Source organism: Colius striatus, chromosome 17 (genome assembly GCF_028858725.1).
Source record: "Colius striatus isolate bColStr4 chromosome 17, bColStr4.1.hap1, whole genome shotgun sequence".
Lineage (NCBI taxonomy): Eukaryota > Metazoa > Chordata > Aves > Coliiformes > Coliidae > Colius > Colius striatus.
The window spans coordinates 3,760,133-3,782,463 of NC_084775.1; the positions used below are offsets into that span (position 1 = coordinate 3,760,133).

The window sequence follows — 22,331 nt, forward strand, 5'->3', positions numbered from 1 at the left end:
CTGTGAGCTAACCCTGGTGAAGACAAAGCCCTGACTGCAGTCTGTGCACTCCAGCACTTGCTTGAGCACAGTGGTAATGCCAACCCAGCAACAAAAACTAAACTCCCAACATAGATACTCTCCAACAGCATAAGTGCCCTCATCTGCATGCTGGGGAAATACACACACACTCTTCTGCTGTAGTACAGCCTTCCTAAATGAGTTCCATTGATCAGACCAGAGGGCTACCCTCCCCTCCCCCTGAGGAGCTGCCTCCAGACCACAAGCCAACAGAAGAGTAGCTGTGGGGACAGACAAGTTCCTTCTCCCTTGGTTTGGCCCCTAACAAATTGCTGGCTTCTCTGCATTTGGGAGCAAACTCCTCTTCAAATGCAGGAGGTGCAGACCATCCCTCATCCAGCAGCTCAGTGATCACCACAGCCCAGGAGCAATGCAGAGGCAGCCTGGGGCAGGGGCAGGGCAGGAGGAGAGGGGAAGTGCAGAGGGGGACTCCAGGGAAAGGGCACCAGACAAACTTATCTGCTACAAACTTATCTGCTGCTCACAGCAGGGAGATGAAGAAAGAACAAAGCTGTCTCTAGATAACGGGGCAAGATAAAGAGGAACAAGCCAAGGGTGTGCTGAGAGGAGGCAGCAGGTCATGGCAAGGAGGGATGAGCACAACTACAGCACACACTCTGTTCAGCTGCATGAGAAGTCCCAGGGCTGGCACAACCCACAGAGAGCTGTGAAATCAGTTTCTCCAAGCAGGTGGAGGACAGCCTGAAGCTCTCCAGGGGCTGCCTCTGTGGCTGGCTGAAGGCAGAGTGCAGCCAGCCCCTCTCCTGCAGGCTGGGGCACGGTTCCTGCAGCACAGCTCTTCCCCAGCACTGTGCTGCTTCCATCAAGCCACTAAAAAGGTGTTAAAACTTCACCTCAGTTTAAACTTGATCTAGGTGGCTTTGGCTTGCACCAACTAAGTTTACAAGGTCAAACCACAACCATAAAATAGTTTGAAAACATATCCAGGCAGCACTTGAGCTGTTGCTCACCAAACTGCTTCTACTCATGTCAGTGCAACTCAGCTTTAGGATTAAGCCTTACTCCTTGTTGTGGCTGTCCAGGGCTAGCACAAGAGGGAAAAGGCACAAGATGAAGGTGCCCCTGGCACAGGGGGAGCAAGTCCTTTGGTGCTGAGGTGAGGGAGCCCTGGCCCAGGCTGCCCAGGGAGGGTGTGGAGGCTCCTCAGGAGGTTTCCAACCCCACCTGGACACGTTCCTGTGCCCCCTGAGCCAGGGGAAGCTGCTGTAGCAGGGGGTTGGGCTGGAGGAGCTCTGCAGGGCCCTTCCCACCCCACCATGCTGGGATTCTGGGATTTTCACCTGAGGTTCTACATGCCACCAGCATCAGTGTGAACTACCCACATAGAGGGATTGTGGCCAGTTCATCCCTTCTGCTTCACTAAACCAACATGATCAATTCCCAGCTCAAAAGCAGGGATGGTGTCAGAAACCCAAGTCTCATCCCTCTGGGGAAGGCCTCTGGGTGCTGTGGAAGGGCAGGATCCAGCAAAGAACATACCTGACAGCTAACCCAAGACATTAACTAACTAACAAAAGGCTGTTGCCTTCTGTTCCAGTGCACAGGGGTTGGTTCACCCTAAGAGACTCCTGAAGGACCTCCCCCCACAGATGCACAAACAGTGTGAAAGCATTTAATTCAGAATTGGAGAGCTTTTAAAAAAATAATTTACTTTAAAATCACTGTGATGCATGTGGCCAAGCATCCAGCCTGGCCAAGGCCAGCCCTCCCCTCCCTCTCTCCACCACACTCCCCTCTCCCAACCACCAGAACCTTTCGTGCCTGGTCCTGTCCTGCACACGTCCTGATGCACTCCAAGGAGAACAAGCAGCTCATTACAAGGAAAGGGATGTCAAACGTGCTCAGGAAGGTGGTTCTTGCAAGTCCTTGGTATTTTTGCCCCCCTCTCAGGACAGGCATCAACTCCTCTAGGTGTTCCCAGCCTTCCACCACTCGGGGCTCTCGCTTCCTGCCCATGTCCCTCTGTCCAGCTGGGATCAGCAGCCCTTAGGAACATCTGTGTTTACACTCAAGTGCATGGTTCCCCTTCAGTCTCTCCTTTCCACCAGAGTGGACCTTTGAACATCTGCAGTGATGTGCTTGAGGGCAGCCACACTGTGTTCTGGTTCACAGCCCCAAGCTGTTGGCTGCTGCTCAGCTCATTTGACGGGCCATCACGCAGCCAACACCATCTCCTTGGTGCTTGTCCCACGTGGATCTCCTTTTTGCCTCTGGCCAGAGGGCTGGCCAAGTAAAGGGAGTTACCTAAACATTATCATAGGGAACTGCAAGGCCAATGTTGTAGTTGTAACCAGTGACCTCGTCGTAGGAGGAGCGGCAGATGGGAAGGACGCTCTCCACAGCCAACTGGTCCACTGAGAACTCGTAGGCATAGATGATTCCTCGATACCTGCACAAAACAACCAGGACACACCACTTCACCTTCATCATCCACTTCACCAGGGGAAACAAAGTTAAGAGATTGCCATAAAGGATTCAAATGTCATGCTTCAGAAGCTGAGTGTAAAGCCCCATCCCTTCTGCACCGAGGGCTGCCTGTGTGAGAAACAGAGAAAGCTCCCTCCTGCCTCCTTCCAGGGACCCCTCTGAGCCCTGGAAACACACAGTGAATCATCCCCTTGAGCACTGCAGAGACGTGACTGTCATCTGCTGCAGCATTTCTCATCTGTTCAGGAAGGGGGGAGACAGCACACTGTAGTCTGAGAGTTCAATTAAGCACGCTAACAGCCATCTGAGATGCAAATACCAAAACCTGGAGCTTAAATACCAGTAGTTTTCCTTTAGGAGGAGGCAGGGCTTCATTACTAATCATTAGAGCAAGGAAAGGGGCTGCCCTCCCTGTTTGGCTCCAGTGGCCTTTCCATTCCCCTGCTGAAAACCAAATGAATTCTTCTTTGTGTGCTCAGAAGTAAATAAAGAGCCAGCTCATCACTTGGAGGGCTTCATCTTTTCTTTTGGTTCTTTAGATGCTACACCTTCCCTGTTGCTGTGCTGGATCATGACTCAAGTGCTTAGTGTTTCAAAAGACATGGAATTACAGCATGGTGGGAGTTGGAAGGGACCTGCAGAGCTCATCCAGTCCAACCCCCTGCCAAACAGCTCCACCTAGATCAGGTCACACAGGAACGTGTCCAGGTGGGTTTTGAAGAGCTCCAAGGAAGGAGCCTCCACACCCTCCCTGGGCAGCCTGGGCCAGGGCTCCCTCACTCAAACAGGGAAAGAGTTTTTCCTTATGTTTCAATGGAACTGTTTGTGTTGCAGCTTCATCCCATCAGCCCTTGTCCTGGCACTGGATACAACAGGAACAAGTGCTGCCCCAACCTCCTGACACCCACCAGTGAGATATTTGTCAATATTAATGAGATTCCTCCTCAGTCTCCTCTTCTCCAGGCTGAACAGCCCCAGGTCCCACAGCCTTTCCTCACAAGGAAGATGCTCCAGTCCCCTCAGCATCTTGCTGGCCCTGCACTGGCCTCTCTCCAGCAGTTCCCTGTCCCTCTGGAGCTGGGGAGCCCAGAACTGGCCACAGGACTCCAGATGAGGCCTCAGCAGGGCAGAGCAGAGGGGCAGCACAACCTCCCTCACCCTGCTGCCCACACTCTCTTGCTGCCCCCAGGCTGCCATTGGCTCTTGCCCACGAGGGCATGCTGATACCAGTCAAGCAGATCCCTGCAGTGCCCAGCACCGTGCCCTGCAGCGCTGCCTCCACTCACTTGCGGCAGGCGCTCAGCTCCTCGGCCAGGACGCTGCTCCCTCGGGGGCTTCTCTCGTCAGGGACGTTTGCAGTGATGAGACTGTGAGAGTTAAACCACACGTGGCGAACTGGATGCCTGCAAAAGCAACAAAGGGTGAGGCAACACACGTGTTAGACGCCTAAAATCCAAGTGTGGGAAAGGAACCGCTCTGGCTTAACGAGGGTTCGCCTCACCCAGCGCCCTCTGTGTGCCAGGGGCTGGGGAGCTGCCTGTGAGCTGCAGCACACAAACACGGCTTTTATCCCCACCTAGTGGGCTCTTACCAGAACACACGTGGAGGCAGCAAATATTTCAGCACACAGGAGTGCAGCAGCATCGCTCCTGGGAAGAGCAGGATGCTGCCCAAAAGGATGGGTGAGGACACTCAGGACCCCAACACCCCCCAGCGCTGAGCTGTGGCTGCTGCACAACTGTGCTCTATGGCACAAGCCTGGTCTGGTCTTCATTCCTCTCTCTCAGTGGTGAATAAAACTAAACCTGAGCCCTTGTAACAGCATCTACTGCTCAAGTAGGGGTAACTTATCTTCTCAGACTAGGCTTATCTCCATGACTTGAATGTGTCTCCTGCCATCTCCCTTGGCCTCTGCCCTCGCTTTCCATCCGTGACACCAGGCTGTAGGCAGAGATACCAACAACCACAGCTTCTTATCTACAAAGGCCTTTCTGATTTAAGTGAGCCCTTCCAATTCTCATGTAAAGAGGATTTGAGATGTTGATGTTCAGTCTTCCCTGGAAGCTCAGAGCTGCACTGCCTGCCTTCCTCCTTGGCATGCTCATTAGTGCTGATCCAGGAGACAATCGATGCAATATTGTCCTTAATGCACGAGCTGCATCACAACGGGCTTCATAACTCACAGGGTCAAAAGAGGAGGAGATATCTCCTACTAATCAATGACAACTCCCACTTGAACTTCCCTGACTGTGAATACCTCATCTAGCTCCTCTTTGGGGAAAAGATCAGGATTTATCTGTTCATTTTATTAAGGTTATCACTCAGACTTACAAGGGGCTAAATCCTTCATTCAGGCAGAGAGAACTCCCTGGGAACTGGGTCAACAATTCAGCTGTAGCAACTAGGAGTCTTCTGTCAGCTCCAGGATACTGAGCTCTGCCTGTACCTTCAGTGTGCTTTCAGTGCAAGCTGGTATTTCAAGATTTAGATGAGTTTAAGCACCAGCCTGGCTGTGATGGTTACTGCTAAGGGTGAATGAGGTGAGGAGAAACATGGGTTCTTGTGTGAGGATATCCAGGCAGAGACAGCCAGAACCAGCTAAAGGCATCAGCCAGGAGTGCAGCATTTTACACTCAAGGTTCAATAAAGTAATGGGGCAGGGAGAAGATGGTAACTGAGCTTCATGGAGAATGCAGGGGAAACGATTTCCACGCTCCCCTCCACCCACCAAGGGACTGCTTTCAACTGAGTAAAAAGGCCAGGATAGCTAAAGGACACACCAGAAACACACACAGGGCTCCAGGTGGGGAGGCAACCTGTTCCCAAAATCACATGAAAACTAAAGAGAACCCTCAGAAGCTTTAGACAAAGGCATGTCATCATTTTGGTCCTGGATCATCCCACTCCCACATTCTCCCTATCAGCCAGACCCGATAAACACCCTTTGCAACAGGACCCCGCGCCAACAAAGCTACCTGGCATGCATCTCCCAGAGCTTGGTGCCCATCCTTTGGTCCCACACACAGACCAAGCCCTCTTCTCCTCCACTGACGATCTTCCAGTCATCCATCTGGACTGCAGACACTCCTAACTGGTGAGCATAGAGGGAGCACAAAGCTTCGCTCTTGCGGAGATCGAACACCCTGATCCTAAACGAAACCAAACAGAGGAGAGAGATCAAAAGAGCTGTGGGTCTGCAGGCTGAGGGTTCCAAGAGCACAGGTGCTTTGGGGTTATGAAAACATGTCCAGGACAGCAATGGTCAGAGATCCAAGGAGGCTGACACTTCTCACCACTGAATTTCCTCTGTGACTCCTATTATCAAGGACTTTGTGAGGCAGACGCCTCGCACCACACAGGAGCTCTCTGTCTCGTTACAAGTGCTGGGTGATGCAAAATGTAAGGGACATTTGGGGGAAGCTCCTCAAAGGGCCACAGAGATGCTGGAGTGGAGCATCTGCCTTGTGATGAAAGGCTGAGGGAGCTGGGGCTCTGCAGCTTGGAGGAGCCTGAGGGGTGACCTCGTTCATGTTACAAACCCATCAAGGGTGGGTGTGAGGAGGATGGAGCCAGGCTGTGCTCAGGGATGGCCAGGGATAGGACAATGGGCACAAGCTGGAACAGAAGAGAGTCCAAAGAAACACAAGGGAAAACTTCTTCCCTGTTGAGGTGAGGGAGCCCTGGCAGGGGCTGCCCAGATGGGCTGTGGAGGCTCCTTCTCTGGAGACATTCAACCCAGCTGGATGAGTTCCTGTGTGCCCTGCTCTAGGTGGTGCTGCTCTGGCAGGGGGGTTGCACTGGATGAGCTTTCCAGGTCCCTTCCAGCCCTTGAGATTCTGTGATTTTACCTGTGCCTCCCAAAATGTTAGCAATGTTCTGGGCATCCTGCTAACACACCCTCCCCCTTGGTACCTGCAACCCACATCCCCAGTGACCAAGAGATAATATAATTACAAGGATCATCTTTCATTATGAGAATCAAGGATAGGACTATGGTTACAAAGCTTTAGGAAGAGACTAAATGTGTGCATTTCAAAAGACAAGTCAAGGCAGCTACAGGTTTATTTACATGCTTGAGTCAATCAGCAATATGAAACCAAGGCTATCCATGAGGTACCTCTTCTGATTTCAAACAGGAGCTACCGACTGGGTGCAGCTTTTTGGGACATCAGAAACCACTGACCACTCAAGTCATTTGAAGAGAAATGTATCAAAGACTCAGCTAGAAGCAGAACTGTAGTAAAAGCAGCTTAGGATTTCAGCCACAGCAACAAGTCCACAAGCCCAGCTAAAGCTAATGGTGTTAAGTTTTAACCCCAGCATGGAGTGTGTTGTTTGATCCTCTGTATATCAAGATGAGGAGATAAGGCAAAGGACATAAGTGAAGAATTAAAAGAGTGAAAACAGAAGTTAAGGGGAAATACTGATCTCAGGTTTGAAAAGAAGCCAGGGAAAGTTCCTCCCAGCTGATGGCTACCAAGGCTGAAACCATCAGGTATGCATTAACTCCAGGAAAGGCCAAAACACACTTGTTCCAACACATTAACTGTACTTTATTCCATACTCCTGCTACGATCCTAATGGTGCTGCAAGTCTTTCCCTTTCCTTTCTCAAATGGAGATTGCATCATATGATTTCACAAATAACACATTTCAGCATCTGAAATAAAAGGCAACAGAACAGTCCAAAACTCCAACAGAGCAACATCCACCCGACATGTAGCAAAGGAGGCTGGAACAGAGCGAGGAGCACGCTCTGCAGCTGCCCTCAGGAAAACCCCAGCACCACAGCTGCTGATGGTGAGAAGGACTTCTTGCTTTCTCCAACTCCTGCAGAGAGCAGCTTTGGCTCTGTGTGGGTAGGGATGGGGTGTTTTGGAAGTGCTCACACTCAGTGCTCTCCCTGCCTTGCTGCATGTGTTCTGCATGGCAGTTGAGGCTGCTTCTGTTTGGTAGGCATGGCTGGAAGCCAAGAGCTGATTGTGTCCTGGTTATTTCATTAGCAAGGGCCCAGGTTTCAGGCAGGTGCCCATTCTGGCATGCCCTTGAAAGAGTGAGACGCACTTGAGCTGTTTAGTTGTGCTTTAAAAGAAAGCTGGGGAGTATTTTGCAAATCTAAGGTGATGCTCTGCTGCAAACCTGGCCTGGAGCTGCCTGCCTCAGCAGCTGGGCTCAGGGAGAGCACTTCACATTCACCTGAGCTCAAGGGAGCCCTACAGAAGGTGTTCCCATGACCAGGCTTTGACTCTCCTGGTAGACTACCTTAGAGGTAAGCTCACCTGCCTTTAGGAGAGCAGGAAACACATGTTTTGATGCACACCTTTCAGTGGTGGCCTTGCCCTGTGTTTGCTTCCTTGTCATTTTAGCTTCTACCAAGGCTGCTGTGGTGCTGTGCATCACCACATGCTCCCTACTGCCAAGTCTCATGGCAGTGAGAAGCACAGGTCAGTAACCAAATAGATGAGCAGTGATTCAGGAGTATTTTTGGATGGGCAGGCAGCTTTTATAGGTCCCACCCAGAGCATTTCACAAGTGTTACTTTTCAAAATCATGGCTTTGAGTGAAAGAATAGCATATGACAGTAAAACAGTGAGATGATTTAACTCAAGCAGTAAGTTTTCCCACTGCCCATCAGAGTCTGATCTCCCATGGCAAGGTCCCAATTTCATACACTTGCTCTGTGACAGGGCTATGGAGGCTCTAGTCACATTCCACCTGTGGATGCTCAGCACCTATTAATACCCCTCATGCAGCACCACATGAGGAGCTGACCTCTGAGATACACGTGGTGCTGCCTCCTGGATGCCAAACTTATCTGCTGAACCATTTCTTCCTGCTTTCTTGCTGTTTTAGTGATGGCCAAGCCCTTCCTCTCAGCCAATGCTCGAGCTGAAAAACTGAAAAGCTTTCTGCAGGGGAAAGGTCACAGACCTAGTACAAAGACAGCAAATTTCAGCCTAACTTCAGGGATATCACCTCTATCTACTGTCCCATCATTGTGCAAGAGGTCTAAACTGGAGGTAGTTTTACTGGGGTGCTTTGGCAAATGAATGATCTGCTTTCAGAGGAAGAAAAACCTCCTGAGGATTCGATTACACGTGTCAAACTTCAGCTGTTTCCTTAATCCTCTTATGCTGAGGAAGTGTGAGGTTTGCTTGCAGTGCCTTTTCAACAAGAAGGAACAACAACAACAACAACAAAAACCCCCAACCCCAAGCTGTTTGACAAAATAATCATTTTTGCAAGCTGCTGCACTGGTGGGACAGAGGTCTGGGATTTGGCAAAGGGAAGCATCAGCCTGACAATCTGATACCCAGCACCACACCCCACCACCACCTGCAGCCTGATGCCCGGTGCAGAAAGGAGGAGGGAAGGAACCAGGAGCCATTAGAGACTGGCTCTTTGCCATCCCACATCTCCTTTGGTGCACTGGATCAGACCTCACAAATAACTAGCCAAAAAAAAAGAGGAAATCTAAAAAATTGGCCTCCAAGGGTCTTTTTAAGCACTTTAATCCTTTCGTGCTGACTGTTCCCAGCGAGGCCATCCCTGGCACCAGACATTGTGCTGGGAAAATCCTACTCCCTAAGCCAAGGAGTTAAAGAGAAAGCTGCTAATCAGCTAAATAGAAGCTGGAATCTGTTCATATGAAAGTCTCTCTGTTGGTTTTTTTTTCCTGTCACCTGAGGGACATCACAGTGTTCCCAAACACACTCTTGACATCATTTGGCAGACAGGCCCATCTCATCCTCCATGATTCATCCCTTAGGTGATTTTTTTAATATCAGAAAGTGAGCTTTTAAATGCCAAACTCATTTTGCGGGTGGTGGTGGGGAAGTGGAAGATATTCCAAGTGGTCTCGCTGGGCTGTACACCAACTGTGTCCACCAAATGGCTTCAAAGGAAAAGTCTTCCCGTGGAGCTTTCCGAAACAAAGCAACCTGGCAGCCACAGCCAACTATTACCTAATATTCTGTTCCTGAAGTTCACCCAGGCTGCATTTGAAACATCAGAGGAGAAACAAATTCGAGCAGGTCCAGATGTAGGACAGCAGGGCAGGAAGGAAGCTAATTGGAGCTGGGTTACAGCTCTTGGTGGTACCTACCTTCTGTCTTTATTGCCTGTAACGAGCATGTTTGCAGGACTGCTTCGGAGGTTGACACATGTGAAGTCACCTATCGAGTTGCCCATCTTCTTCAGGCACTGACTTGTTTCCAGGTTGTAAAGAAGAATCTGGCAGAAAGAGAACAAACACCAGCTAGATGTGGCATGAGCACAACTACGATGTGCTGCGGCATAAAGCAGAGCTGAGTTGTTGCCAACGGAGATGGTTTGCAGGACTCGTTTCTCAAGATGCTAATACATAACAACTCCATCAGCAGCACAGGCTGGGGGTGACCTGCTGGAGAGCAGCTCCAGGAGAGACCTGGGAGTGCTGGGTGATGATAAACTGCCCATGAGCAGCAACGTGCCCTCGTGGGCAAGAGCCAATGGCAGCCTGGGGGCAGCAGGAGAGTGTGGGCAGCAGGGTGAGGGAGGTTGTGCTGCCCCTCTGCTCTGCCCTGCTGAGGCCTCATCTGGAGCCCTGGGGCCAGTTCTGGGCTCCCCAGCTGCAGAGGGACAGGGAGCTGCTGGAGAGAGGCCAGTGCAGGGCCAGCAAGATGCTGAGGGGACTGGAGCATCTTCCTTGTGAGGAAAGGCTGTGGGACCTGGGGCTGGTCAGCCTGGAGGAGCCTGAGGGGGGCTTCATTAATACTTACAAGTATTTAAAAGGTGTGTGTCAAGGGGATGGGGCAACTTGTTATTCTGTAGTGTCCAGTGACAGGAGAAGGGGTAATGGCAAAAGCTGGAACACAGAAAGTTCCAATTCAACACAAGGAGCAAGTCCTTTGGTGCTGAGGTGAGGGAGCTCTGGCCCAGGCTGCCCAGGGAGGGTGTGGAGGCTCCTTCTCTGGAGGTTTCCAACCCCACCTGGACACGTTCCTGTGCCCCCTGAGCCAGGGGAACCTGCTGTAGCAGGGGGTTGGGCTGGGTGAACTTTAGAAGTCCCTTCCAACCCCTATCACTCTGTGATTCTGTGATAAGCAAGATAGAGACCTCTCCCTAATAAGAAGGGCAACAACACCCTGAGAAATAAGTTTCACAACAGGATCCATGGGAAGCAGGGATGCAGGGCTGCTGCCAACCGACCAGCATCCAACAAGTACAGCTCTCAGGAAGGCACAGCAAGCCATACAGATTTTTCTCCAGGTCAGATTTTCAAGGCTCATGCTGAAAGGGTAGTACTAGTAAAGAGAAGCAATATTTAGAAGGTATATGGGCTGTGCAAGAAAGATCCAATCCCATACAGTAAAAACTGACAAGTGTAACTGAACGTGGAGGGACTGGCCACTGCCAGGCCCTGCTGATGCCTTTTGTACACATCATGTGGCAGAAACAGATCAAGATAAACATTAATCTGAAGTGGCAGCTCAGATGGGAAAAGGATAAAACTAACTCTGATTTTAAGCAACAGCCAAGATGATTCAACCAGAGCCTGGAAGAAAGGCATGAGTTCACACTTGGTTCACCTTCCTCTCCTCCGTGCAGCAATCAGTTTAATCGTGTTTACTGTCTTTCCTGTGGGCCAGATGAGATTTATCTATTTGGGCCTTTCAGTGTAGAAGACTAAATATTTTTAGAGACAGAAAAATGTGCTGGTCAAAGCCCAGTGGAGCTCAGCACAGTACCTGCTCTTACACAACTTCAGAGACAGGATTGCATGTCATGGTATTGCTCCTTTCGTTTCAAAGAAACCAATGACCATGAAAAGAGCAACAGTAGTTAAGACATTAGGAAAAAATGATGGCTTCCATGGCAACATCAGCATGGCTCTGTCAACATCACACCAATAGTCTTGCCTTCTACTTTTCTGATGATATCTACATGCAGCTTAATAAATGTGACACTATCTGTCCACGTTATTCCAACATCTGCCAGAACAGCGATAACGATGCTGCCTGGCCTTTTACTTCCTATCTGTGCAATGTTAAGCACCTGAAAGGTGGAATTAAGCCAGCAGGAGGGGATCATTTTGTGATGGATGCCTCTAGGCAACAGAAATGAAGCTCCAAAAATCTCTAGGAGAACTGCAAAGACAGAGAGACAAGGTGCAGGTTTCCTCCACCTGCCATTTCTCCCAACCAAGGAGCAGGCTCAGTTTTATTCAGACATATTATCAGCTCCCTGTTAGAATCAACACATTCACATCCAGCTTCCTCAGTTGCTAAGAGCATTTGTAACCTCCCAACTAGTCCTGGCCTTGTAAAGGTGCCTGCCTCAAATACCAGTCTTGAGGATATAACTTGTCATCCTTAAGACCCAAACGAGCAAAGCAACACGACCCAAGCTCTGTAAAGCAAGGGAGGCTCTACCTTTGCAGGGAGACAGAAGTTGCTACAAAATGAGTTTAAACTTCCAGATCTATAGAAAAAAATTGCTACAAACTGCATGAAAATAGAACTTTCCAAGGTAAAGTCCAATTTACAGCCTGTTCTCACTTGGCAGCAAGGCTTCCAACAGCTCACTAACCAAACCCAGAGATAATGACGTTCTGGCAAAGGTACTCCACGCAGTTTTCAGTGCAAGGGAAATTAATATCTGTGCCTGGCAACCAAATTTGTCTTTGGAAAGTTTTGAGCAAAAGACAAAGTCAATAAACTGCTGAATTCAACTCAGGAACAATAAACGATCGGGTCAATAGCATCGTATTCCAGCTCCCAGTTGTGCCTCTGAACCAGCCCTTCCCAGCTGTACATTCAAACTCTGGAGAGGAGAGGGCCAAATGCTGCTTTCCCAAAACTCCCCTGGGGCTAATACTTAATGTGAACATCCATAAACTATTAATTTATCTAAATGACCAGAGCTCCCATCTATCCTATAAACATATGATACACACTCAGACATTGTGTTATGGCCATGGGAGACTGCAATGAAAAATTGCTTCCACATAACATTTAAAGATTCCCCTGTTTTACACCAGAGCAAATATCACACGTTCTGCTGCTTGCAGAAACAATCAATGGCAACCCTCATATGCAGGTAGCACTACTCAAGAAGTCATTTATTTCTCCTCATGTGACTAGCCACCAATTCAAAGGGTTTGATGTAAGAAAGAGAATCTGTAAAAACACCCCAACTTTACATCCATAAAACTGGAGGAAAAGCTTTTGTCTTGCTTCTGCTCCCTCCAGTTCCTTCTCACCTCAGTCTCTATTCTTGCAAAGGCTGTTGGGTTGCATTGTTTGAAGCTTTCCCATGCACACAGGTATTTTTAGCCCTTCCATTGGAAGAAAGAGCCTCTCTGTGATTTTCCTTATCCAGCTTTTACCTTTGTTTACATTCAGCTTCTGTCTCCAGCAATTTCACCATCTGCAAATGAATTTCAGAACCTTCTCCTGACAAACTGATGGGTAAAGAAACAAAAAGAACTCTGAATGCTTACTGAAGCCTGAATTGCTTCAAGACAGGGGTTTTAAACTCCTGCTGGTGACAATGGTGATGTTGGTGGAACACTTCTGCTCCTCAGGCAACAAGCATTTTCTTTACAAAGGCCAAGGACAGAGAAAGAAAATACCTGGCCAAGAGGGACTTGAAATAAGGGCCTGTGTGTTAAAGGGCAGATAAAGCCCAAGATCTTTAGGAGGTTTATAATCCCATAATGCACACTGCAAAGGGATTACCCCTTTTAAAGATATTTATAATCCTATAATGGACACCCAAGACCAGTGACCTAATAGGTACCAAACTGAAGGTAAGTGAATCCAGAGCACTTGGGTGTGAAATGAAGTACCTTGGGATAACACACTAACGAGCATCCCTTCCCCCCACGGGACCTGGGGGCCACGAGGGAGGAAAAGCATTAAATACTCTGTGCAGATGGATCAGGATCTCACACACAGAATAAAAAGTGTTACCTATTAACATTGTTCAAATGAAAAACTCTGAAGTTATTGGGTAAGAGCCAAGCAATCTCCCAGAATGCTTAATAATTCAACAAGCCAGAAATAGCCAGAGTACCTTTACCATTATGTTTAGTTAAAGACCACAGAGATTAGAAAACACATTATCCATCTCAGAGGCGATTCTTTGCATGTTACAAGTCCCTTAACGACCTTTACCATCTCTCCCTCTCTCTCTCTCTCTTTTAATAAGGCTGAGCAAATGGGACTTCATTTTATCTGATTGCCACAGACTAGTGGTATTAATTATTCATGCTCATACTCTCTCTTTTGTTAAGGCAGTGCATTAGACTAATTCCTCTCTTTACTGTGTGAGTTGGGCAAGTCTCAACCTGTGGCCAGTGCTCTCAGATAGATGTGCTGAGACCAGGCAGAGGAAGAAAGGAAAAGTTCCTGTACTTTCATGGGACTGCAGGGTACAGGGAACTCTCTTTAAATGCTGTCCAAGAACTCGAGAAAGAAGACTAAATTAATTCACAAAGAATGAAAAGTCCCTGTAGCCAGGAGAGCTAAGCTCTGAGCTCTGTTACATCTTGTAGCTAAGTGAGGTCAAGCGTGGTCGATGTACTCCGGGTTGAGATACTTCCAAGAAAAACCAAGGAACTGAAGGCAATGCTGTTGATGGAACTCTTCCATGCATGTCCAATACCCCAGCAGGTGTTTTGGGATCCTGTGTTGTTGGAGATGTCTTTTTTGGATGGAACATTAAAACAACAAATCCCCAAGCACTTGTTATCAAAGAGCCTGTGGTACTTTCGACAAGAGCAGGGGTGTTCAAACCCACTGTCCTGGCTGACAGCCAGCAGACAAGTGCTTTGTGAAACAGCTAGTTTCCCCCTCCACATCCACATCTCTGCTTCTTGTCAAAAGTTACCACGTTGCCTGGCCAGTAAAAACTGGGCTGTCTCTCAGAACTGGGCAAAACACTCTGTATGTGCAGTAAATTTAGTTCTTCTTAGATGAAATATTGGATGGGGTATTACAGGTATTAGCAAAAAGTACACTGTAAAACCACACTCCAACCCCACATCCTTTTTGCTACTGGGCAACATTCATCAAAGAAGCACTTTCTCAGAAAGATCATCTAGGATAGAAGTTTCTAACTTGTTTTAGAGACTGAGGATCAAAATGTCAAGAAGTGAGTTGCTCAGAGAAGCAGAGGAGACTGGAAACAGGATCTGCACTTCTTTTCAGGTGATGTTTCTCCTTCTTTCCTTCTGCCCATCCCTCTGCCAACTAGAAAAAAACCCACCCTATTGCCTGAATACACACAAATATTGCCAAGAAAAGAAAAGGTGGAGAAATTTCAAGTCCACCATGAATAAAAAAGGATCTGGTTTTTGCTCAGGTCAAACCCATTCAATCCAAAGGGTATCTCCACAAGCAACAAGGCCATTTCATATGCATTTGAGGCAGGAGCCATCAAATTAAGTACAACATATGGCACACACTGCTGCAAGTTTGAATTTTATTTCTAAAGGGATGTGGAAAAAGAGTATTTTCAAAGTTTACAAGCCTCAGGGGCACAGTTTCCCAGTGCAAATGTATTGAATTGCCTACTGTAAATATGGCACATAACACTGCAACAACAACAACAACAACCTCACTGTTAACAAATGCAAGGTCAGCATACTGTTACTTTGCACAGAGAGATAAGTGTTCTGGCTCCATAAATTTAAAGATGAGCTAAGATTTAAAAGGAGCAGATGAGGGAGACAGACAGACAATCAGAGAGAAAGAAAAAAAAGAGTAAATCACACACAAAACAGCCAGTAAGGGGGAAAAAAAGCCCCCCAAAAAAGCAGTTAATATACATGAATAATGGATGTTTGATTTAAAAGCAGTTTACTCCAATATGATGTAATTTTTGACAACCAGCCAGAGAGACTATTTTGCAAGTTCTTGCCAGATATAAGTCATTGTGTAAAGCTGGTAACACAACCGTTTCTCTGAGCATGTGGAAAATTGACTTTCATGCCATCCTAAAGGTGACTTTACGCTGGCACACGAGGAGCCTTGTTTTGTATGTGCTGAGCTGCAGCAACAGCCTCAAGCGATGCTTAAAGACCCACACAGAGGACTGCAAAAAATAACAGAGCCTAAACAGCTTGCAGCAAATCCAGCAGTGAAAAAAACCAAGCCCCAAACAGCCATACACACTATCTGGTCCTCCAAGTACCTCCACCTGCTGCACAAGTTACACATGAAGATAAAGATGAGGGGAGTTTGGGTTTTTTCCCTTTTAAATTGTCATCTGACTGGAGTGAAAAAGTAAAGACTCCAAGCTGGTAGCAAGAAACACAGCCAAGCATTGTGCAGGCAGGCAGCACACAAGCTTCAGCAACACGATTCTGCCAATGCACCTGCAACCCTCGTTGTTCCAGCACTGGACACTGCCCGAGCACGGGCTGCCAGCGGCCGGGACTCTGCCAGGACTTGATGGGCTTATGATGTGGACAGCTGTCTGCTAGGACCTGGAATGAGGTCACTGGGCTCCTCTGACTTGTGGATGAAGACTGATGGGAGAGTTCAGGTACTCAGTGAGAGGAAAGGATATTGTGTTTGTCCACTGAACCACCCACTCGCTATAAAACAAGCCCTGGCCCAGAGACACTTTTTTGCCTAATCCAAGGATAGGAAAGAGAAAAGGAAGTCAAAATGATTCTGAAAAGCTGAATGAATTCTCTTGGTTTCACAGGTTATCACCTTGAATACTCCCAGCACATCCTAGCAGCTATATTCTGAAAACCTGAGCCACTTCTCTACAGAGCTGTGCTGACTTTGAGGTGTTCAACGTACAACAGACAACAAAGCAGAAAGTCATTGACATTAACCAGTACAAGAGGAATTCATTCACTGTATGCTTAAACTTGCAAAGTTATTGCTGGTTATTGACAAACACAGTAACAAATAAGATGGACAATCATTACTTTTCAGCAAGAGAGGGGTTCATCAGCACTCTCTAGTCCTACAGCTCCTCAAAGAGAAACGTCTGGGCAAGTCCCAGGTGTTCAAATTCAGTCAACACTAAGTGCTGTCTGACTGGTATTAAAACAAGAGCTTTTAAGGACCTGTTTATTGTCAAATTGGACTATTTACAAGGGCCACAGTGGTCAACAAAATGGAAAAGACCCACATGTGTTCTAAAGAAGAATAATCAAGATTCAAAAATCTGAAGTTTTTGGAAGCCCATGAGAACTTGGGGTTTTATGACATCAGAAAACACAATGCAGGCTTATCAGTTAGCAGAGAGAAGGATTTCAGGTCAAATAAGGTGCAAGAAAAATGTCAACAGCTTCAATAAAACAGCTATGACCTAAATACATCATCCAAGAGAGACTGGAAAGTATGAAATTCAATTTCAAGGATTATTTAAAACCTGTTTTTCACTTACTGTTAGTTCATAAGAGACATTTCAAGTGGTTAATTCTACTGGCTGCATTCACATTAGCAAGCAGTTGAAGAACTCTGTGGAAACATTAAATACAGGAGCAAAACAAGGCAGTATTTCAACTGCTGATGAGAAGAGACGGGTGTTGTTGAACACTATTCATCAAGTACAAGCCAATCATCAGCTCAAAAGAGATGAAAAAGCAACAGCATAACAAACAACTCCCAAGACATCTGATCTCAACCTATCCAGCCTTCTGTTTCTAAGTTGGAGGCTCTAAAATTGTTACTGTCCCTTCCCTCCTCTCTTCCCCATCTACCTGTTGTGAAACCAAGTTCAAGGTCGTGCACGAAGCAACCAAAACCATGCACAGACTCTGACCTGTGCTTCCCAATGCATGTAACAGAGAGTTCTTCAGCTGCAGGAGTTTAAAGTAAAAGCCTCTTGCATGCTATATGAAGTGTCTTTGCTGGAAAAGAACCCCAACAAAACAAATCCTTCCATGTTGATTATTTTCTGTCACCAAGAACTGTTGGATATGTCAAACAATTTTAGCTAAGTTTTAAACCCAGGAGATGATTGGGTTTGTTTCCTCACCCTCCAGGAGGATAAAGCACCTGTAAATACCCCAGAAATAATCCACAAGCAGGTGAGAGCTCACCTGAAGCTACAGTAGGAGACCAGACTTACTTGACAACAGACAGTCCATTCAGGGAAGCTTATAAAGGTAGCAGCTATGGAAAAGCTTCAGTCAGATCCTGCCATCAGTGAGATAATTGCATCAGAAATCAGATGATGTCAATCCTGACAGTTACAGTGCCTTCTGTTTAAGAGGTTTATATCCTGAGATGAAGGTGACCAAAGCCAGCTCTTGTTTAAACCTGTGGGTTTTGTTTACACTCAGTGCTCAAACCCCAAATCCCAACATGTGGATGCCAAGAGTTTGTGATGCTGCTGCAGTGTCGAGATCCTGAGTCTCCAAGTCTCATGACACAGGGTAATATCTTATTCACTAGACACCATCCTTCAAGGCATGTTCACTGGATGTCATCAGCATCACTTGAGGTTGAAAAGGAAAGCCAAGGTCAGGCTTTTCCCTGTGGTTCAGTGCCTAATTACTAGAACCTCGACGGGAACACAGATCTCAGTATATCAAGAATTTGGAACTGAAGGAAAACAGTACATTCCACATTGAGTTCATCCAGCTGAAATAACCCTTACTAAAGAAACTTCTCTTAGCTTAACATAAAACAAAGAGCTCCAAGGGCACTGAGCAGATGAACCTTCAAGAAACAGCTTCATACTTGGGTTGTCTGATGCTTAATAAAGTGAAAGCTGAACTTCTCACAGATGAAGCATTTCTCCCTCTCTCCTACACAGATGTCTGTCTTCTAACAGTAGGCAAGTGCTACAGATTTGATGGTTTTCTCCTCTCCAACATAAAAGTTCCTACAGGACTTATGCCTCAGATCTCTTCTCTGCTGTCAAATTTGGTTAAAATTAGACAATGATTAAAAGAGAGAGGAGGGAAAAAGATGGTTTCCCTAACTACATTTGCAGTAAAAAGCAGGTTACCAGGCAGCAGCATTAGGACTGGGAGTTTCCACTGAAGAAAAACACATCCTTCAGGGAAAAAAAGCACCAAAGCAAACCCCAAAGTGAGAAGAAAGTTTCCCCACCAGCAGCAAACGGGGGCTGAACCCCTTCCTCCTCCCAGTGCTGAGATGGGAAGCTGTCCCTAAGACACATCATCAACTTGTGACCAGTGTAATCAGGCAGCATTGTGTCTGTGAGAGATGCCTCGTTATCGTTATCATCATCATCATCATCATCATGGCTGTTGGTAATTAATCTGCAGCGTGATGTCAGGCAGTGCCAAGCCAGTGGCCTTGTCACGCACAGCCCAGCCGGGTCTCATCTCCCTGATTAGGATGCAGGTTGCTGCATTGCTTAATGCAACCTGCCACCAAATGCCAAAGAGTTGAGAACTAAATTAGGCAATAGGTAGGGCACAGAGGGGCCCAAGGTGATTTCTCTATTCCTTTACTAGGCACAAAGACAGTCACCGAGGTAATGCCCCTGAATGAGGCAATTTCACCTTCTAACCTGCCACCTCTGCAGGGAGGATTGGATTAGGACAGCAAAGGAATTAATGAAGACAGCATGGCCTCACAGCATCTCTCAGCCCTGGAGGTATGGATGGTGGCCTTGGCATTTCCCTAGTGAACGTGGATTTTATGGGGAAATTAAGATGCAGCTGGACACATTTATTCCTAACACAGAGCTAATCCCAACTAAAGCTTTCCTGTTCTAGGTGCTTGCCAAAGAAAACACTGCATTTTTTTGGTACAGAGCACATCTAGGTGCTCACCTCCTGCTTCTTTCTCCACTCAACTGAGGCATTCCCCTTCCCCTACTGCTGCCTATCACCTGCCTCAAGCATAACCACAAAAGATGGAATGAAATTAGGGAGTGGAAAAGTTAGGCAAGGTGCAGGAAAGGGACAGAAACTCTTCTCAAGGCATGTAGAAACAGGTTGTTCCAGAGCTTGGTCCCTGCCCAGAAGCAGGCTGCTGCTTGGGATCTCAAGATGGATTCTGAGCCTTCCCAAAACATGGTTATTTATCCTACCTATTTGGGTCTGCAAGCCCAAGAGAGCCCCTCCTGCAGGCAGAGAAGTCTGAGAAGAGCTGCATTAGAAGCATGCCCCAGCCATGAGGCTCCAAAATCAGCCTGGTTTTGTTCTACCCTGCCACTGCTAAGAGGACTGTGTCACAGGGGGGGCTTCAGACTCAGGAATAGCATTTAGCTTTCTTTAATAGAGCCACACCATCTTCACTAAACTGGAAGTACCTTTAATAACTCAGTCAAGTGCACAAAAAGTAGCAGCATCCTCCTAAGACTGCACATTTGCATGGTACAATGCTTGACAGGCTGCTCTGGATGCTCTCATCAGAAAGGCTGAGGGATGTTTTGGCTTGCAGGGGCAGGGGCTGTTTATTGGGGTTCTTAGGTTTTGGAGAGGGGGGTTGAGATGAGTTCCCCTTAGAGGGCAACTGACAGCATACAGCTGAACGAGCTGGGATGTCCAGAGTGCATCCAGTTAGCTAAACAATAACCTTCAGCCCACTAGAAGAACACTACTAAAAGCATCAGATTATTGCAGTAAATGAATGTCTTGCCTCTGTTGTCAAAGAGCTGAATACCAGGGAAGGAAATGGTCAGTAGCATCATCTCTTTTTTCTTTTTCCATTGTTAATTATGAAGGTATAAAAATATTACCCCTCCCCCTAAAATGAAATACCTGGTTGGGTTCATTCAACAGCCAGCCAAAGTTTCTGACCCCAAAGGCTGCTTCATGAGCAGACACATCGAGACACGTGACAGGCTGACCATAGACAGAATGGAGGATTTTGCCAGGAGCTTCTGCTTTCAGGAGATAGACAACATCTTCTGCAGCTGCCACTGTCACTGGACACCCTGTAACATCTGGAACCAGGTGAAGGAAGTTGACCTAAAAAGAGGAGATTTCATTTTTACTACAGTCAAAAAATCTTCTGACTCAATAGTGTCACATGCTGAACTGAACAAGCCAATGGTGGCTGGTAACTTGCTATCTTCAATCACCCCAACCACAGACTCATCTCAGACAAAGACCAGGCATCAACTTCCTTTCTGACCTTGTGCAAATTTAGCTCCTGTGATGAAATGTTGCTCATAGACTTTAGAGGAGTCCATTAAAAAAACTCATCAGGACATGGCACAGAAGAACACAGCCAAATGTCACATCAAAGGAGCAGGACTTAATGGACTCGTTCAGATGAAGGACAGAAAGCCATAAGGTTAAAGCACACAAAGCAAATACTGTGGCTAGAATGTGAATAGAGTGCTCCAGAAGGGGCAATAGATTCCTGCAACTGACATGGAATAGTTGATGCAATCACATATATATACTCTAAATTAACAGAGAGGTCATGATATGACTCTAGGACAGCCCAGACATCAGCTCCCCTACCTTCTCTCACAAGACCAGAATGACATTGCTCTTCCCATCTCAGTAAATGGTTAAGACACAGCTGAGAAGTCTCACCAAGGGAAGAGATTAAGCTCCTTAAGAGCACAGCTGATTTCTTACCCAACCTTAGAAGAGAGTGTGGTGTTCTGAGCATTTGTTTTTCACACGTGACAAACTAAACCCTTCACAGCAACAAAGACACAAGAGTAAAATGGATCCAACTAGAGCAGAGTACCTGCTGGTGTTTTAATATTTTTACAGGGATAGCTATTAAATAATTGCTGGGGGCTTTTGTTCATTTAAGTATTGTTAAGACTGATTTAGCTTTGAAAGAGGGGATTAATCATGAGTGGTTTAAATCTCAACTCCATACCCACTAGCTGTGTTGTAGTCAGCTTCCTGCAACAGCAGAGAAGTTGCAAGACTCAATTTATTCCTACTTACTTCCCCTTTCCAATAAAACATGTTGATACTCTGAGACATAACAAAACTTCAGAGAATGGGGCAGCTTTTGATTTTTAATTAAAAGAATCTCAAACTTCAGTGACAGAAGGTGCAACCTGAAGAAGCTGCATAACTAGATAGAGCTTCACAAGTGATACTATTAGCTTGTCTGCAATATCCTGCCTCAGAATTAATCAGATAGTGTTGATCTGGAATGAGACCTTGAGTTTTAGCTCCAATCCAACGCGAGAAAACTGATTTACAAAATGAGCCAACTTAGTTTAGTGTTGACAAAAAAAAGGAATTAAAAGCAGCCAACCTCCTGCACCATATGGACTCTGTTCATTTTCACTTGTAGCTTAAGCCAGCATTTCACCCTTGCTCTTCAGTGATGAAAGGCTCATCTATTAACCTGCTGCAAAAATCACAGCCTCTAGCTGATAATGCTGATATGTAGTTCAGGCAATACCCTTGTAAGACTTCTATAACATCTCTCTTAACTGTATAAAAATGATCAGTGGATCAGGAGCTCCTGGAAAGAAGCAGCATGGAGACTCACCAATTTCTGGATTTCAAATGTTTGTGTAGTTTGCCAGAATCCCCTGTCATCAGAGCTTTCCACTTTGACCTCGAAGCCAGATGCTGTTGCTACTGTTGCCCCCTCTGAAGCAAGAGCTAAAGCCTGTATCCTCTGGTTGTGCTGGTAATGATGGATTGGCTCCCGCCCGAACATCAGGTTCCAAACACTAACAGTCCCTGTATGCAAAACAAAACAAACCATCACTGGGCACTACCTTCACATTTAACAAAAGCTTAAAAGGTCATTTAAAGATGCCAACTTAAAAATACAAATGAAAGCCACTCTAATGGGAAAAGTTAATGCACAGAAAAGAGACTGCAAGGCAGGAAAGTTGAACTTAAGGGTGCTGTGTAGCACTGTGTGACAGGTCCAGAGGAAACCTTCCGAAATTATG

The 22,331-nt window shown here is 46.8% G+C and overlaps 1 protein-coding gene across 2 annotated transcripts in view; it reads right to left on the minus strand.

Moving 5' to 3' along the window:
• Positions 1 to 1,679: 1,679 nt before the first annotated feature.
• Positions 1,680 to 22,331, minus strand: part of FBXW8 (F-box and WD repeat domain containing 8) — a 56,901-nt gene continuing 36,249 nt past the window's right edge. For both annotated transcript variants that reach the window (XM_062010080.1, XM_062010081.1), the window contains exons 6-11: positions 21,917 to 22,113; positions 20,203 to 20,412; positions 9,613 to 9,740; positions 5,484 to 5,657; positions 3,795 to 3,911; positions 1,680 to 2,470 (exon numbers count right to left, since the gene is read on the minus strand). In XM_062010080.1, coding sequence (XP_061866064.1) covers positions 2,326 to 2,470; positions 3,795 to 3,911; positions 5,484 to 5,657; positions 9,613 to 9,740; positions 20,203 to 20,412; positions 21,917 to 22,113 — 971 coding nt within the window. In that variant the 3' untranslated portion in view covers positions 1,680 to 2,325. The remainder of the gene's footprint in view (positions 2,471 to 3,794; positions 3,912 to 5,483; positions 5,658 to 9,612; positions 9,741 to 20,202; positions 20,413 to 21,916; positions 22,114 to 22,331) is intronic.